General features: G+C 52.6%; 1 protein-coding gene across 2 annotated transcripts; it reads left to right on the top strand.

Annotated features, from left to right (window-relative positions):
* The first annotated feature begins 66 nt into the window (after nt 1–66).
* Nucleotides 67–3,601, top strand: Bag5 (BAG cochaperone 5). 2 transcript variants are annotated; one of them, XM_027416733.2, is made up of 2 exons: nt 67–224; nt 1,844–3,601. In XM_027416733.2, the coding sequence occupies exon 2, from the start codon at nt 1,869–1,871 to the stop codon at nt 3,210–3,212; it is 1,344 nt and encodes a 447-aa protein (XP_027272534.1). In that variant the 5' UTR covers nt 67–224; nt 1,844–1,868; the 3' UTR covers nt 3,213–3,601. The 2 variants fall into 2 exon arrangements, with proteins under 2 accessions (XP_027272534.1, XP_027272532.1); XM_027416731.2 differs by lacking the exon at nt 67–224 and adding an exon at nt 464–650.
* Nucleotides 3,602–16,529: the final 12,928 nt, after the last annotated feature.

Raw genomic sequence — 16,529 nt, forward strand, 5'->3', positions numbered from 1 at the left:
CCGCGGTCCGCTTTACGGCAGCGTCGCGCGGGCGGCGGCGGGCGGCGCGGGCGAGGCCGACCGTGCGCTTTCCCGGAGAGCGGCGGCGGGCGCGCCCGGGGCGGGGCCCGGCCGCGTTTTTCCCCGGGCTCGGAGCTGGGCGGCCGGCCCCGCGGCGGGCGCCGCCTCGGCAACGCTGCGGAAGTGCAGGCGGAGGAGCGCGCGCGATGGCGCGAGCGGCCCAGGTGAGCGCAGCGCAGCGCGGGGGGGGCGCGGGCCTCGTTCTCCCCGCCGCCGCCGCTCCCGCGCGCCCATTGTGAGGTCAGGCGGCGGCGCGTCGGGCCCGGCCGAGACGCCCCGGAGCGGCCGCCGCGGCCAGTAGCTGCCGCCGCCTCCGCCGGCCCCTTCACCGGCCGCCCGGGTCAGACCTAGCCGGGAAGGGCGAGGGGGATGCCGCTGGGGGCCCCGCTCCGGCGCCGCTCCCCGTGACGGGCCGGTCTCCCGCCTCGCCGCCCTCCGCGGCCGCCAAGACCGCCGCCGCCCGCACCTCTCCGGGCTTGGACTGAGTTCTGTGGCCGGCCCGCCGGAAGTGAGCGGTTTGACAGAAACCTGAGAGACGGAACGAGCGAGCGAGCGAGCGTGGGAAAAGCTCTAAGCATGCTTACGGGGAGGCGAGTGACCCAGCTAATAACCGCACTTGTCACGCTTTCTGGCGGGGGCCCGGGTCGGGGCAGCAATGGGAGTCGAGGGGGGCGAGGACTTCGTGGAAAGGACAAGTCCGGTTGGGCCTGGGGCAGAACGGTGGCCCGGTGAGGAGCCCCGGAGAGCGCCCGATGACTTCCACAGGGGAGCCTCCCGCCCCGCCTGCCGCTCCCAGTCGTCCTCTAGGGCGGTGGGAGCAGAGGAAACGGGGTTGACGCGGATGGTTTGGCCTCCGTGAAAGTGTGTGCGTGTGTGTGCGTGTGTGCGTGTGTGCGTGTGTGTGTGCGCGCGGCTCACTTTGATTCCCAGGCCCAGACATCCACCCCAGACTGGACAGACTTCTCCCTGTTTTCGTTTTGCTTTTGAGTCAGGATCTCACTGAGTGGCCCGGGCGGGTCTTGAACTCCTAATTCTCTTCCCTCTGCCTCCCTGGCGCCGGGCGTGTTGGCACATTGTTTTGTGAAGTGCTTTCCCGAGAGGGAGTTAACATGTCACATCTCCTCTTTCCTCGAGTATGTCTTCCAAATCTATAAATAACGACAAAACCTTCCGTCTGTGTGTTTTGGTGCTTGCCCGGGTGCCAGAGTTCAACCCTGCCCCCCTCCCCCCAGACACACCATTTCTGTGGTGTCCTTCTACTTTGTTTTTTTTGAGGCGGGGCTTCTCATGGCCCGAAGCTCCCCAATCGGAGTAGGCTAGCTGGCCAGTGAACCACAGAGTCCACGCGTCTCTGACTCCTGGCACCGGTGGTGTAAGTGAGCACCATCTTGCCTGGCTTTTACGTTTTATGTGCACCGGTGTTTTGCCTGCATGTATGTGTGTGCATCACATGTGTGCCTGGCGCCTGTAGAGGCCAAAAGAGGGGATCAGATCACCTGGAACTGGAGTTACAGGTGACCAGGAGAGGCCATGTGGGTGCTGGGAATTGAACCCAGGTCCTCTGGAGAGCATCCAGTGCTCTTAACCACTGAGCCCTCTCTAGGGCCCTTGCCCTGGCTGTCTTTGCATGTGTTCTGGAGCTCCAACTGGAGCACTTGACTGACAGCTGTCTCCATAGCCCCAATTAATCCTTTAAAAAGTATGCCTTTTAAAAGTGAGTTTAAAGTGGGTTGATCTAACTGTCCTGCAGAGACTGTAATAAGTTACTCTTGCCGTCTTTCAGTGCTTGTGAAACTGAACACAGAAGTATGGATATGGGAAACCAACACCCTTCTATTAGTAGGCTTCAGGAGATCCAAAGAGAAGTCAAGAGTATAGAGCCTCAAGTGGTTGGCTTCAGCGGCCTGGCGGATGACAAGAATTACAAGAGACTGGAGAGGATTCTGACGAAACAACTTTTTGAAATAGACTCTGTAGACACAGAAGGAAAAGGAGACATTCAGCAAGCTAGGAAGAGGGCAGCGCAGGAGACAGAAGGCCTTCTCAAAGAGTTGGAGCAGAATGCAAACCACCCACACCGGATTGAAATCCAGAACATCTTTAAGGAGGCACAGGCCCTTGTGAAAGAAAAGATCGTGCCCTTTTACAGTGGAGGCAACTGTGTGACTGACGAATTTGAGGAAGGCATCCAGGACATCATTCTGAGGCTGACGCATGTTAAAACAGGAGGGAAGATCTCTTTGCGGAAAGCAAGGTACCACACCCTAACCAAGATCTGTGCCGTGCAAGAGATCATTGAAGACTGCATGAAGAAGCAGCCTTCCCTGCCGCTCTCTGAGGATGTGCACCCTTCAGTTGCCAAGATCAATTTGGTGATGTGTGAGGTGAACAAGGCCAGGGGCACTTTGATCGCACTTCTGATGGGCGTGGACAGTACTGAGACTTGCAGGCACCTATCGTGCGTGCTGTCAGGGTTGATGGCTGATCTAGATGCTTTAGACGTGTGTGGGCGTACGGAGATCAGAAATTACCGGAGGGAGGTGGTGGAGGACATCAACAAACTACTGAAATACCTAGATTTAGAAGAGGAAGCTGACAGTACACATGCATTTGACCTGGGGCAGAACCATTCCATTCTGAAAATAGAAAAGGTGCTCAAGAGGATGCGAGAGATAAAAAATGAACTTCTCCAGGCTCAGAGCCCTCCCGAACTGTACCTGAGCTCCAAGACAGAACTTCAGGGCTTGATCGGACAGCTAGATGAAGTCAGTGTTGAGAAGAACCCCTGCATCCGGGAAGCCAGGAGAAGAGCCGTGATTGAAGTGCAGACCCTGATCACGTACCTGGACCTCAAGGAGGCCCTGGAGAAGAGGAAGCTCTTCCCTAGTGAGGAGAACCCCCCACACAAGGCTGTGTGGGATGTCCTTGGAAACCTGTCAGAGATTCAGGGTGAAGTCCTCTCGTTTGGTGGAAACCGAACTGATAAGAACTATATCCGTCTGGAGGAGCTGCTGACCAAACAGTTGCTGACCCTGGACGCTGTTGACCCCCAGGGAGAAGAGAAGTGTAAGTCTGCTAGGAAGCAGGCTGTGAAGCTGGCCCAGAACATCCTCAGCTACCTTGATCTGAAGTCCGACGAGTGGGAGTACTGATGGACCAGGAGCTGCTCCTGCTGGTTCACACTTTATCTGCTTTTAGAGAGCTTTCAGCTCATGGAGCCTAAATGTAATTTCTATGTGCATATTCAATCTCAGTATTTATGATTTAATCAAATTATATGCAGTATTTCTGCTGCTTTTGATGTTGCAAAACGAATATCATTATAGCACATTAACTTTTCCATTTGGCTCGTTATGCTTACAATGTGTGCTTTGTGTTGTCGACTTTGTGTGTTTCGATGGGAATACGAGAAGGGCAGCACTCCTAATTTTTAAGTGGGTTATGCAAGCATTAAATGCAGAATTAAGAGTCTAACTCTAGCTAAACTATGAGGAGGAGGAAACTCGGCCTGACTGGGAATAAAGTCCAAGTATAAAAACAATACAGAGATGTCTTATTACACTAAACAAAGCTTGGCCTTTTAAGTTACAAGGCCTCATTGGTCCTTCCACATTTTATGGGATGGGGTTTTTGTTTGGGTGGTCTGGTTTTTTTCCATAAACATTTTTGCTTGGAAAAAAAAAACAAAAAAAAAAAAACCTGTCCTTTCATTTGAGAAGAGGGAATCTTAGTGTACAGCACACAAAAAGATTAATGGAACCAAACAACCAAAACTTTGAGACTGCTTGAGAAAGGGTAAAAACATCAGCTATTCAATACCTTCAGTTTATTTTTGCTTGTGAGATCTCAACTAAAATTCTCCTTACTTAAAAAGGCTAGGAACATTTAAATGACGCCAGTGGCCATCGCTGTCTCCCTGTAACCCAAGGAGGAAACCTGTAGTGTCTGGTGTCAGGTCACCAAAGCTGAGGGGCATCTCCCTGGGGCATGAGTGAGATACATGTCTCTTGTCAGTTACAGCTGTAAAATAAGCATGCCCATTAAACATGATACCAGTTACACCATGACACCAGAGACTGCTGGTGATCCAGGGGGACCTGGTCTCTGCCGCTGGCATCCTAATTATCACCTGTACCTACCAGAGTGAGCTGTGGGTGCTGATGATACTGGCAGGAGGGCTCCTCTCTTGCCTGAGAATTCATTAGAACCTCTCAGTACATAAAAGGCTTTATTACTTGTTTTGTCCTTTTTGTGTGTGGGTTTTTTGTTCGGTTTGGTTTTTGTTTGGTTTGGTTCCTTTGTAGCTTTGGAGCCTGTCCTGGAACTCTGTAGACCAGGCTGGCCTCAAACTCACAAAAAACCTACCTGCTTCTACCTCCCTAGTGCTGGGATTAAAGGCGTGGGTCACCACCACCCAGCTTGTTTTACCCCTCTCTTAAAGGGCATGTGTGTTTCTGTGACTGTTTTCTAAGTACCCAGCTTTATGGTTGTCTATTGATGCAAACAAAGGAATTCCCCAAAATTCTGCAGTGCCTTGACAATGTGGGTCCCAGCATCATGTCTAATAAACCCCATTTTATTACATGACCCTGTGAGAGCCACCCTTTTCAACTTTGGTGAACTATGTTGTTTTGGGGTTCCCCCCACACACACACAGAATGTAGATTTGGAAACTTTGTAAGGAAATTCTCTTTAAACTTGTAAAACTATGACGGATGAATAAATTAGCTTAAGTGCACCATTCACAGAACAGTGGGTCCCCAGAGCTTGTGGCTCCTCACCAAAGTCCCTAGAGTCCTCCATTTGGCCAAAGCAGTGTGCTGACTGCTCTGTGTTACAGCTTTAGAATGCCCTTCAAGTCTGACTGCAGGTTTTAAAATTGAACTCTGGGTAATCTTAGTACCTGGAAGTCACTTCAGGTGCACCTTTCCCTTTCCGAGAGTGGCCCATCAGCCTTTCAGTGTTCAGTGTCCTGATGAAGCAGACTTTGTCGGTTTTTCGAGACAGGGTTTCTCTGTGGCTTTGGAACCTGTCCTGTCTTGTAGACCAGGCTGGTCTCGAACTCAGAGATCTGCCTGCCTCTGCCTCCCGAGTGCTGGGACTAAAGGCGTGCGCCACCACTGCCAGGCCAGACTTTCTTTAAAAGTGGTTTTCTGTGACCTGCCAAGACACCCCACACTGCAGAGCTTGGAGCCTTGCCAAGCTCAGGGAGGGCCCCCCCCCAAGTGAGATTTCCTCTTGGCCTTTGGGTACTGAATGTGGTCACATGACCTTGTGTGGCTGTTTGGAGAGGCTTTGTCTCCTGTTCCTTGGACCCAATTATAAAGAACACTTCCAAAGTTAAGACTCTGACTTCTTACCCTCGTGTGTCACTGTGGACACTTCCTGGACTTTTTCACTTGGGCTCACCGCTGTAGTAGTTTTGTGATCATATATGAAGAAACTGCTGCAAATAAAATCTGTTCTAGGGAAGCGAGGCCTTTGTCGGCATTAAACCATGCCATCCCTGTCTCTGAAAAAAAAAAAAAAAAGAATGGCAAGGAATATTCACTGTCTTCCCTGAAATTTGGATGGCTTTACCATCTGTCCAACTAGATGAATGTCTTATGACAAAGTCACTGTTAAATGGAATAAATGTGTCTATTCAGTTCAGTTTAATGCTTTATTTTGCTAAAAATGCCTCTAGATTAGCAGTAATGAAGTTCAACAGTTTTTCTCATCTCATTTTTAAAGAGTTTTTTTTTTTTGTTTTCAATTTGAGGCTGGCTTTGAACTCCTGACCTTCCTGCCTCCACCCACCAAGTGCCCTGTCACACTTGGCTTCTTGCTGGTTTAATGCAGTGTCCCCTAGATTTTTGTTGTTGTTTTGAGCTTCAGCTAATTCTGTACATACAGATTGTGTTTTGTTTTTTGAGACAGTAGCCTGGCCTGCTCACACTTGCAGTGACCCTCCTGCTTCAGCCTGCTGAGGGTACCAGTGTCTGTCACCAGGGCTGACCATGAAGGCCTGGCCATTTTTAACTGATTGGATATTTCCCTTAAGAAGTGCAGAAATGGGGGCTGGAGAGAGGGCTTAGTGATTAAGAGCACCAACTGCTCTCCAAAGGACCTGGGTTCAAGTCCCAGCACCCACATGGTAGTTCACAACTGTCCAGTTCTAGGGGACCTGACACCCATGGCAACACACCAATGCACATTAAAAAAATAATAATTAAAAAATAATTAAAGATAATAATTAAAAAAAAAACCCTGCAGAAACAAGCCAGACAGTGGTGGCACATGCTTTTAATCCCAGCACTCAGGAGGCAGAGGCAGGCAGATCTCTTGAGTTTGAGGCCAGCCTGGTCTACAGAGCGAGTGCCAGGACAGTCAAGGTGACACAGAGAAACCCTGTCTGGAATAACAAAATAGAATCACAGAAGCATCTCCCCATGGTTTTGATGTGACATCTGTAATCCAGAAGTGTTCCCAGAACACTAGTTCCCACGTCATCACTGGTAACCATGTGACTGTTGTGTTAGCGTGTCTAAAAATTTCGGTGTTCTCTTGACATATACACATTAGCTAACCCCTTAATTATTGCTGAAATAAAGCAAAGCTCTCAGCTCTCCTTGGTGTGGAAAATGGATGAGTGCAAAGTGTGTGTGGTGGACTCTGCTGGCGCTCTACCTTGTCACTCATGTCTTGTGTGGCTTTAGGGACGAACCCTTTATGAGCCAGGCAACTTCTTAAGAGTTAGCCACAGTATTGTATGGAGGTAACAGCCTTGGCTGTTACCTAAACCCCAGGGCTTATGATGGGCCTGGCACACTGCTGCTTCGTTGCACCGGAGTTGCCTTGTAGAAATGAGAAGGGGCTGCAGGATCTGTTCTAGAAAGATTGTCTTCCTGAGGATCCTTAAGAAGAAAGCTTAGTCACACTGCTACTTGTGAAGCCTGTGTGTGCCCTCCACACACATGTCTCACACACACACACACACACACACACACACACACACCACTGGAAGATTGGGCTCTGGCCTTGGCCCAGGTCAAGGGCTGGCTATTCGGTCTAGAACCAGATAGCTATACAGTAGTGCTTCTCAACCTTCCTGACGCTGCAACCCTTTACTACAATTCCTCATGCTGTGGTGACCCCAACCATAAAATTATTTTTGTTGCTACTTCACAACTAATTTCAATGCTGTTATGAATTGTGATGTAAATATCTGACGTCATCCCTGTGAAAGGGTCATTTGACCCACCCCCCCAAGGGAGTGGATACCTGCTGTGCTAGGAGCTATATGGAATTGACCACCCCGGGATCTGGAAGCTCAGGTGGCAGCCCCACAGGACAGTTGAGCATGGGACTAGAGTTCCCTGGAGCAGGGCAACACCCAAGCAAGCTTGTGCATGGCTCCAGTCCAGTCCTGGAAGCAGGGCTGGGTTCCGCCCTTCCTGGTTGGGACGTGTCTGAAGCCATCTACTTCCCATGCTATAATTAGATACTTTGCTGGTTAATCTACCGTTACCTCCCTATGGGGCCATGCTTTGTTTCATATAAATTCCAAGTTCTTAGAACCTACTGCTGCTTGTTTAGTACTATCCACAGATGGTCACTCAGTCACATGACCAAGGGGAACGCAGGACAATAAAGTGCAGGTCCACATAAATCAATTTACCTGGGGAAAGGTGGCGGTGTACACCTTTGATCCCAGAACTTGGGAGGCAGAGGCAAGCAGATCTCTGTGAGTTCAAGGCCAGCCTAGTCCACAGAGTGAGTTCCAGGCCAGCCAGGGCTACACAAAGAAACCCTGTCCCAAAACAACAACCTGGGAAGTCATAGCAGTGGCTGGTGTGTAGTCTCTAAGAGAGGAGGGTTCCACCAACTCACCGCACAGCGTGGACATCAGGCTTGGGAAAGCTCCCACTGCAAGAACACCGGCAAGGTAGGTAGACAACACCCCAGAAAACTAGGGTTCACATCCCAGCCCTGCCTCTGAAAGCCAGAGCTACTGATGAGCCTCTTAAACTTTGACTTCTGGAGGTGTCACACTTAAGGGAGAAGGGTCAGGTGACTCATGAATGGGACATTTAGCTAAGGTGTCACATTGTTCCAAGCTACCAAGTCAGCACTAGCAGCATGGGTCCCTTTCACAGAAGACAGTGCTGAGGCTCCCCTGCTGTCTTGTCTTCCAGCTGCGAGTCACATCCATAGAAATCACACCACCGTGGAGTTGTGAACTAGAGAGGGTGCAAGGGCCTCTCCAGAGCTGCAGGGCCTCAGGCTACCCATCGAGTCCCACCGACCTTCACTGCACTCCCTTGACCCATTTCATCCGCTGACAAAAAGCCTTTGAATACTTAGGCCCTTCCCTTGAAGCTACCGGCTTCCTGGCAGCCTGAAAGCTGCTGTTGTCTCTAGTCTCACACGCCTATATCTCAGGGCAGTCATTTGAGGTCCTAAGACATGGACCTGGGTAGTCCTGAGTGAACAGAGGTGAGAGTCATGGGCAGCCAACCTGTTTGTAGCCTGGGCCCTGTTGCTTTACCCCACGTTGCCCCTTCCCATCTCTAGGTCTGAGGCTGTCTCTCCCTTCACCATTCCAGCACTGGCTTGCTTGTCCCTGGCCAGGCTGCCTTGCCTTTCTTTCAAGCTGGCCTCTGCACCTTGTAGCCCCAGGGCCTGGTAAGAATAGACACACGAATGCCTGTCGGGTGAGCTGTTCTTTAGGGTGGTGTCTTAGCACTCGCCAGGCTCTCAGAAGATACTTGACTAATAATTCAGCAGAGAGCACTTTGGTTAGCCCTTCGTGCTGCTCCAGAGAGTTTGCAGGGCGCAAAGGACCTCCTCTCTGCCATCCAGCTCTCTGGTGTCACTTGTCAAGGGCTATGGTGAGATGCAGTGTGTGTGTGTGTGTGTGTGTGTGTGTGTGTGTGTGTGTGTGTGTGCAGGCGAGGGACCTAGGCTGCCAGGTGCATTATTACGGGGATGGGGGAGGTGGACAGAACCAAAACCAAATAGGATCCAAGGCTAAACTATCTCCTGTACTTGCCTGCCCCACTTGGGAACCTGACTCATGTGACGTGTGTGAGCCCTGAGCTCCAGGATGCCCTACTTGTTATCCCTGCCATGCCATCCCACAAGCCTGTGGCAGACAGCCCAGCCCCATGGAGGCTCTTGTCCTCAGGAGTCCAGATTCCACCCACAGCTGCAGAGAGCTTCAGTTCCATGTGGCTATCTGGTGGGCAGAGACAGGTGGCTGTCACTTCAGATCCTGGAGTTTCCACTAGGAAGGAAGGGTCAGCCATGCCTCACCCAGAGCCTCCCTGGAGGCGAGAGCCTGAGAGCCTTTGATAGACTCTGCACCCTGGGTGACACTCTGTTCACTGTGGTGGTTCCAATCCTATTTTGGGGCAGGGTTTCTCTGTGTAACAGCCCTGGCTGGCCTGGAACTCACAGAGATCTGCCCACCTCTGCCTTTGAGTGCTGGGATTAAAGGCTTGTGCCACCATGCCCAGCTGCCTTGCAGTGGCTCTACCGTACTGCGGAGTCTGTTTTCCTCCCTGGTGTCTAGGGCTGCAGGCCTGCTGGGCCATCAGGGCAGCCCCTGACCTGCTGAGGGCCTTTTGGGGGTTGCCTGGGGAGGATTCAGGTCTGTAGCAACCACGTCAGTCTGTGTCTCACTGTGGCTGTACCAAAGAACAGGGACCAGTGATCTTTGCCAGGCTGCAGGACAGCATGGCCCACCCCATTTTGGTTTCTGCCACCACCTAGGTGGGACACCCCCAAAGTGCCTGATGTCCCCCCATGTGCCTGTTTCCTGTCTAGAGACAGGGTCATCACTAATGGTTGTTGGATGGTTACATCCATAAGGTACCAAGGTAGTATCAATCTTGGGGCACCCTGGCCACACAGCCTCTGCTGTGGGAGTGCAGATGTCTTCCTGACCTGCCCACCTCTGTTCCCCTCCAGTGATGCCCAAGTTTGCCATCCCCTAAGCTTTCTTCCTTCACCCAGTGCCCTCCCCAAGGAACTGAGGGCAGAGGTTCTGTGGCTTGGAGTGTCCCCAGGCTGTGGTGGCAGGCATCTTCTCCCTGCTCATCTAGAGCTCCGTGGATGAATAGCTTAGGTCTTAAACAACAGTCACGGCTGTTCTAGGCCAGGAGAGGTGCAGGCAAAGGGTCCCAAGCCTGGCTTTACAACAAACAGGAGAGAGCAGAGGCTGAGAAAGCCATGTTCTAGGGGTCAGGGCCAGTGCTGCAGCTGAACACAGGCCTGCGTCACTCTCTCAGGTGAAGTGGCGATTCTTAATAGAAAGGGATTTCAGGGCAAGCCAGTATGGAGCAGAGCTTGAGTTTACTCAAAGGAAATTTTAAACCAACTGCTAAGCATTGGGGTTGACAGAGAAGACCCCAGGGAACAGATAAGAGGCACTCATGTGTGGTTGTGGGCTTCTCGGGAATCTCACTTAAGCAACAGTTTTAGTGGCTTCCTCACTTACAGCTCAGTTGGTTGCTAAGGAACCACCATTCTCAGTAAATGGATCACTGGTTTTTGCTGTGCATGAGGTGGGTTAGAGCTGACGAGGTCAAAGCTGAGGCCGCTAAAAAAGCTGTTTCTACACCAAGGTTTGTGGTCTTGTTTGAGAGTCCTAGAAAAATTAGACTATATATGCAAAGGTCACTATCCCCTCAGGCCTGGCCTTAAGCATGGGTCATCATTATTTTAACTTGTTTAATCTTGTATGGGTACACATACGTTATTGTGAGTGCAGACACGCCTGTGCCAAGGCCTGTCTGAATTCAGAACACAACCTCCAGCTTAGTCTTAACCTTCCCCCTCGCTTGAGACTGTTTCTTGTTCAGTGGTGCTGGGGGTCCCCAAAGCTTCTGGGAATTCTTCTGCCCCCCCCCCGGGGGGGGCTGGGATTACAAGTCTGTGGCACTATGCCCAGTTTACCCAGTACTGAGGACCGGACATGCTAGACATGCCTCTTCCAACTGAGTTACACCCCAGCCTCTGTTTTAGTATTCATGTCTGAAATAGCCCTATATAAAGACAGTATTGTTTTCATAGCAAATTTTGTTTTTGCCAGAATTTCTTTTTATTTTTGGTTTTTTGAGACAGGGCTTCTCTGTGTAGCCCTGGCTGTCCTGGAACTTGATCTGTGGACCAGGTTGGCCTCAAACCCAGAGATTCACCTGCCTCTACCTCCAAGTGCTGGGATTAAAGATGCCCCATGCCCAGCCCTGGCTAAGAATTCTTGACCTGACTTCAGCTGGTAAGAGGCTTCAGTTAAACTCCGCAGTGGGGACTCCTTAGCTTCCCTCATCTCCCACCCTGCTTCAGGGAGTACTTGGCCATGGTGGCAAATGAGAAGAAGAAAAGGCCCCGTAGTGTGGCTTTCTTTGTCTCCTCATCTTCCTGTCCAGGCCTGGGGCAGGGAAGGTGCCCAGGGTCCAGATGGCAGACTGAAAGCATAGTAAAGAGCCATCTGCCCGCAATGGGCCCCATGGCCCTTCCCCAACTCAGGCCTGAGCCACAGCAGCTGTCTTGCCCTTGCTCACAAGGGCAGAGGGCTGGCTCTGGCTACAGAGATGGGGTGGAGAATGGGGAGGTTTTTACCTGGTCATAGGAAGCCCTGGAAGAGATGGCTCCTGACTTTCCAGTAAGTGGAAGAGCCCAGCAAGGGCCTGCAGGCAGCCCAGTTGCAGCCTCCTGCCTGGATGAGTCACCTCAGACCCTGATGGCATAAGATGGTTTGGGTCCCAGCTCGCTGGTCAAAACCCTGTGATGCTTGCAGACAGGAAGTGCTGTGAGTGTCGCCTGAGGCAGGCACTCTGACAAGGCAGGCATGGGTCCTGACTTGATGCCACAGGTGCACCAGGTGACAGGGAAGGAGCCCCGTCTACAGGGGAGGCAGTAAAGGCCACCTTAGGGACACCCCAATTACAGGCCCCACAGAGGCAGGCATCCCACTGGGAATGGCTATTCCCAGGAAGCTCAGAGCCCAGGCCCACACTGTAGAGCCTGGGCGATCTCTGGGGAGGGCCTGGCTCGGATCTAGACTCCTGATGAGCAGAGGGACATTTCAGGACAGCATACTGTGTTAACTGTCCCCACTGTGGGGCCAGGGAGACGGAACCAAGGGAAGAGTCAGAGCCAGGCTCTGGAAGAAAGACAGTGAAAGGGGCACTGGGGAGGGAAGAGCTGCCAGGGTTTGGCCCGCCTGACAGTAAGGGTTAGTCAGTCACGGGACAAGGTGTGTTTAACAGAATAGCCGGGTGAGCTGGGTATTCAAGGTGCACGGAGCCTCATGGTCCAGGGCCAGGTACAGTCCATGAGCCTGGGGAGCACAGCACTGCATTTTTCTCCGTAGCCTGATGCTGTCTGTAAGCTGGTGGCAACAGGCCCCTCAGTGGCCCTGACCCCAGTTCTCTGGATGCATGTACCTTTTTCTTCTGACAGCCCAGTCTCCATCTTTCCAGGGAAGGCCATCTTCTGGTTCTCACTCCTGACCAAGGCACCCAAAGGAAAAACAGGCGCCCCAGAACCAACATGGTTACAGGAGAGCTCCTATAGGTCAGGAGTGTGTGTGTGTGGGGGGAGGCGCTCTGGAAGAGCATGCAAGCATTAGGAGCTAGCCGCCATGTGGTCGGATGAGAGTCTGCAAAGCTGGGTCCCTGGGGCCTTTGGGCTGGGGGCATGCCAAGGAGGATGTCTAGATTCTGAACCAGAAATATCCCTAGAATCAGCCATGGAGGAGGTGGAGGGCCTAGAGCAATGCTTTGGTGATTAAAAGCTAAGAACATTGGCTATTTTTCCAGAGGACCCAGGTTCAATTCCCAGCAGTCACATAGCAGCTCACAACCATCTCTACCTCCAGTTCCGAGGGACCCACCACCCTCTTCTGACCTCCAAAAGCACCAGCACCCAGTACCCATGGGTGCACAGAGATATAAGCAGACAAAACACCCACACACATAAAATAAAAATGCTTTTTTTTTTTTTTTTTTTGAGACAGGGTTTCTCTCTGTAGCACAGGCTGGCCTGGAACTTGCTCTGTGGACCAGGCCTGCCACTGCCTCCCGAGTGATGGGATTAAAGGCATATATCATCATGCTCAGCAGTAAGTCTTTGAAAAATAATGAGCCAAAAAACAAAACAAAGAAACCAAACAAACAAAAACAAAAAAGAAAAGTTAACAAGTCATAGGCACAGGCCCCCATCTCCAGCCCTGTGTTACCAGGGGCAGCAGCCTGCACTCAGCTCGTGCAATGCCAGTCACCCAGCCTCTGTCTCTCCATCTCACATTCCTTCCTCATATGTAGATGGAAACCATCTTTCTGCCTCTACTAGGCCAGCACTCTGCCACTGGGTCATATCAGCAACCCCCCCTTTTTTTTTTCCTGAGACAGAGTCTTGCTAAGTTGCCTAGCCTGGCCTTGAAGCCACTCTGTTCCTCTGACGGGCCTTATAGTCCTCTTTCATCAGCTTCCTGAGGCAATATTACAGAATTCTTTACCCAGGCCCAGCTGGTCAGGTGAGTTTCTTGTGAACAGTCACCCAGTCACCAAGAGGTGACAGGAAGAAGCTGACCAGGAAGAGGCCTGGCTCTCTGACTCCTCCCTGGTTCCAGTGTCTCCTAAACCGCCATTGCTATGGACTTGCAGAGACAGCCTCTCCTTGCCAGGATGTGCAGAGGGCACTCCAGACAGTCCTGGTTACACCCTACCCCCAGCCTATATCCATCCTACTGAGCATAGAGCCCTTGACCTTGGAGCATCCTCAAAATGCATACCCGGCTCTTCAGTACCGTGTTCTTTCCTATGTGACCACCAGGAGGCACTCAAGGCCAGTTTTTTCATTGTTTTTTTCTTTTAATCTGAGCACAGGCCACCAAAAATGGACAGGGCCCAGCCTGCCAGTGCAGCTGTCAAGCCTGGGCCTCCCCTGCTGCGTGCACCTGTCCCAGCTGATGGCGGACGAGGTGACTGCGATACCACCTGGGCAGCAGCCCTGTGCCCAGTGCTAGGTGGCGCTCCAGCTGCACTTGTGGTGACCGCCCACCATGAGCAATTGCAGGCTGGCATGCAGCCCTGCATATCTGGCAGCTTTAACTCACTCTAAGATTCCAGGTAGCAGGGGGGTGGTCTCCAGCCCTGGCCCTGCCTGCCCCGCTCTCCAACAGCTCCCATGTGGCCCCATTGTCATCAGGGTGGTGAGACTCAAAGCCTGGGCGTGACCTCTGGGTGTGGGGCTAGAAGGACAGATCTGTGCTCCCCCCCCCATATTACACAGGCTGTTACCTCACCTAGACTCTGGCCACTCCCTTATAGGTTGCCTGTGACCCAAACCAAATGTCACTCCCTGAAAGCAGACAACAGCCCTCAGCATGGGCCCCTTGGCCTGTGTGATCTACATTGAGGCTGGGAAGTCCCCCTCTGTCCTTTGGCCAGGGAACTTGCCCTGCCCCACAGGGGGTTCTGCTCCATGCTGAGGATCAAGGGTAGGAGAGACGGTGAAGCCGGGCAGGACACAGGGGCAGGAGGCCAGGAGCTTGTGGTGTGGGACATAAAGGTGGAGGTACAGGAGGAAGATAGGGCTGGTCCCCCCATTTTGCTAGGTTGCCCCCAGTGATCCTGAGGCTTGAGGCCCTAACAATTTCTTCTTCTACTCCAAGCTTCAATTTCCTGTCTCATTTAGGACTCCTGTCCCTTGAATCCTGGGTTGGTCTCTCCCTCCCTCCCTCTCTCCCCACCTATAGCTTCTGAGTCTTAGCAAGTGGATGCCTGGGGTTAAGCAAGTGGAACCCTGGCCAAGGCCGCTTGCTCTGGTCTCAGCAACCCTGTATTGGAGGCTGGAGCTCCAATCGACAGGGCCACCTAAGGAACCTAAGCCCCTGGGACCTGGTGCTCGCCCAGCTTCACTGAGCAATCTGTGTGTGGCTGTGTGTAATGTGCACATATGTATGTGTGTGAGTCCATGCCAGTGTGCAAATGTTAATGTAAGTGCAAGCATGCATTGTGTGTGCTGTGTGGGTATGCTTGTGTGTGATATGTGTGTGTTGTGTATATGTGGGTATGCTTGTGTGTGATATGTGTGTGTTGTGTATATGTGGGCATGCTTGTGTGTGTGGAGGCAGAGCACATGTGTGTACTTGCATACGTGTGTGTCAAGGCAGGGATGGGGAAGATTGAGAGCAGCCCCTGACTGAGGACAGGCTGCGCTTGGACTGGCTCGAGGTGTCCTGGGAACAGGCCCAGAAGGAAGCTTGCACAGGCAGGCGATGGCACCATAGCAACGGAGAACAAAGTGCTGGCCTACTTACACCCCACCCCCACTCCTCCATCTGCTGGGGGGCAGACATAGGGCCTTTGGGGCCCTGAGGACTCTGTGCCCCTGGCCTCTGGGAGCCCAGTGCCCTGGAAGCTTTGGCCTCCTCTTGGCCTAGCTAGGCCTGCAAGACTGATTCACTTTCTTCATCCATAAATGGGTGAGGAGTGGGTGTGTGGGGAGGCCCAGCACCCTGTAAATGTCCCTGCCCCTGTGTGACATGAGGCACAACGGTTTTGAAAGATATTAACAGATTTCCCATCCCCAGAATTTTTGGTGGTGATGCGCAAATGCAGCACCGGGGTGTCTGCCACCCTTCCCCCAGTCAGGATGTTATCAAGCTGGAGGAGCTTCCTGCTTTCTCTCACTGGACCTTCAGGCCCTTGATACCCACTCCATCCTCTAACTCCAGACCTGGGCTCAGCTCAAGATAGGAGGATGACTTCTGGGACCTGGCGAGTGCTCTGTGCCACCCCCCACCCATCCTGTGGGGTCTCCAGCAGAGTGCAGCAGGGCTGAGAGCCAACAAGTTCTCAGGAGGCTTTGTGAGCACCCTGGAGACAGGAAACCCGTGGCCTCGTGTCAAGGACCAGTGTTACTGGACACTATCCACAGAAAAGCAAATATTTTCCTGACTTCCTGTAGCCCCCAGAGGCCTGTGTGGCCCCAAGTTGCTGTGGCTCATGGTCTTGTGACAGGATCCCCCCCCCCCCCCCCGTCTGTCCGAGCCTGGAAGGCAGTTGTGACCTGCAAGTCCCAGTTCTCCCAAACTCTGGGAGACCCCCCCCATCATCATTTACACAGCCTTCTGCCTGGGCCAGTGCCCAAGAGCCACCTATAATCAGGGGGGACGGATGAATGTGACGGGGGACAGGTGGGTAGTATCCCTGTGCGTGGGGGATGTGTGCCCTTCACAGGCGCCAGCTGCAACTGCACTCCCCGGCCCCCCTTAATTTATGCCATGAGGAGGGCCAGCCACTCACTGGTCCCCCACTTGGCAGCGGCTTTGTCCCCAGGCGGATTCCCAAGGGCTGCCTTTGGGAAGAAAGGGCCCTTCTCTGGTGGATGGTGAGGTCACCAGGATGGGCCCCACAGGCACAAAGGCCGCAGCCCCCCCCCCACACTGGCAGCTGCTGCTTTGTCCTCAGCCC

This window comes from Cricetulus griseus, chromosome 5 (genome assembly GCF_003668045.3).
Source record: "Cricetulus griseus strain 17A/GY chromosome 5, alternate assembly CriGri-PICRH-1.0, whole genome shotgun sequence".
NCBI classification, from domain to species: Eukaryota; Metazoa; Chordata; class Mammalia; order Rodentia; family Cricetidae; genus Cricetulus; species Cricetulus griseus.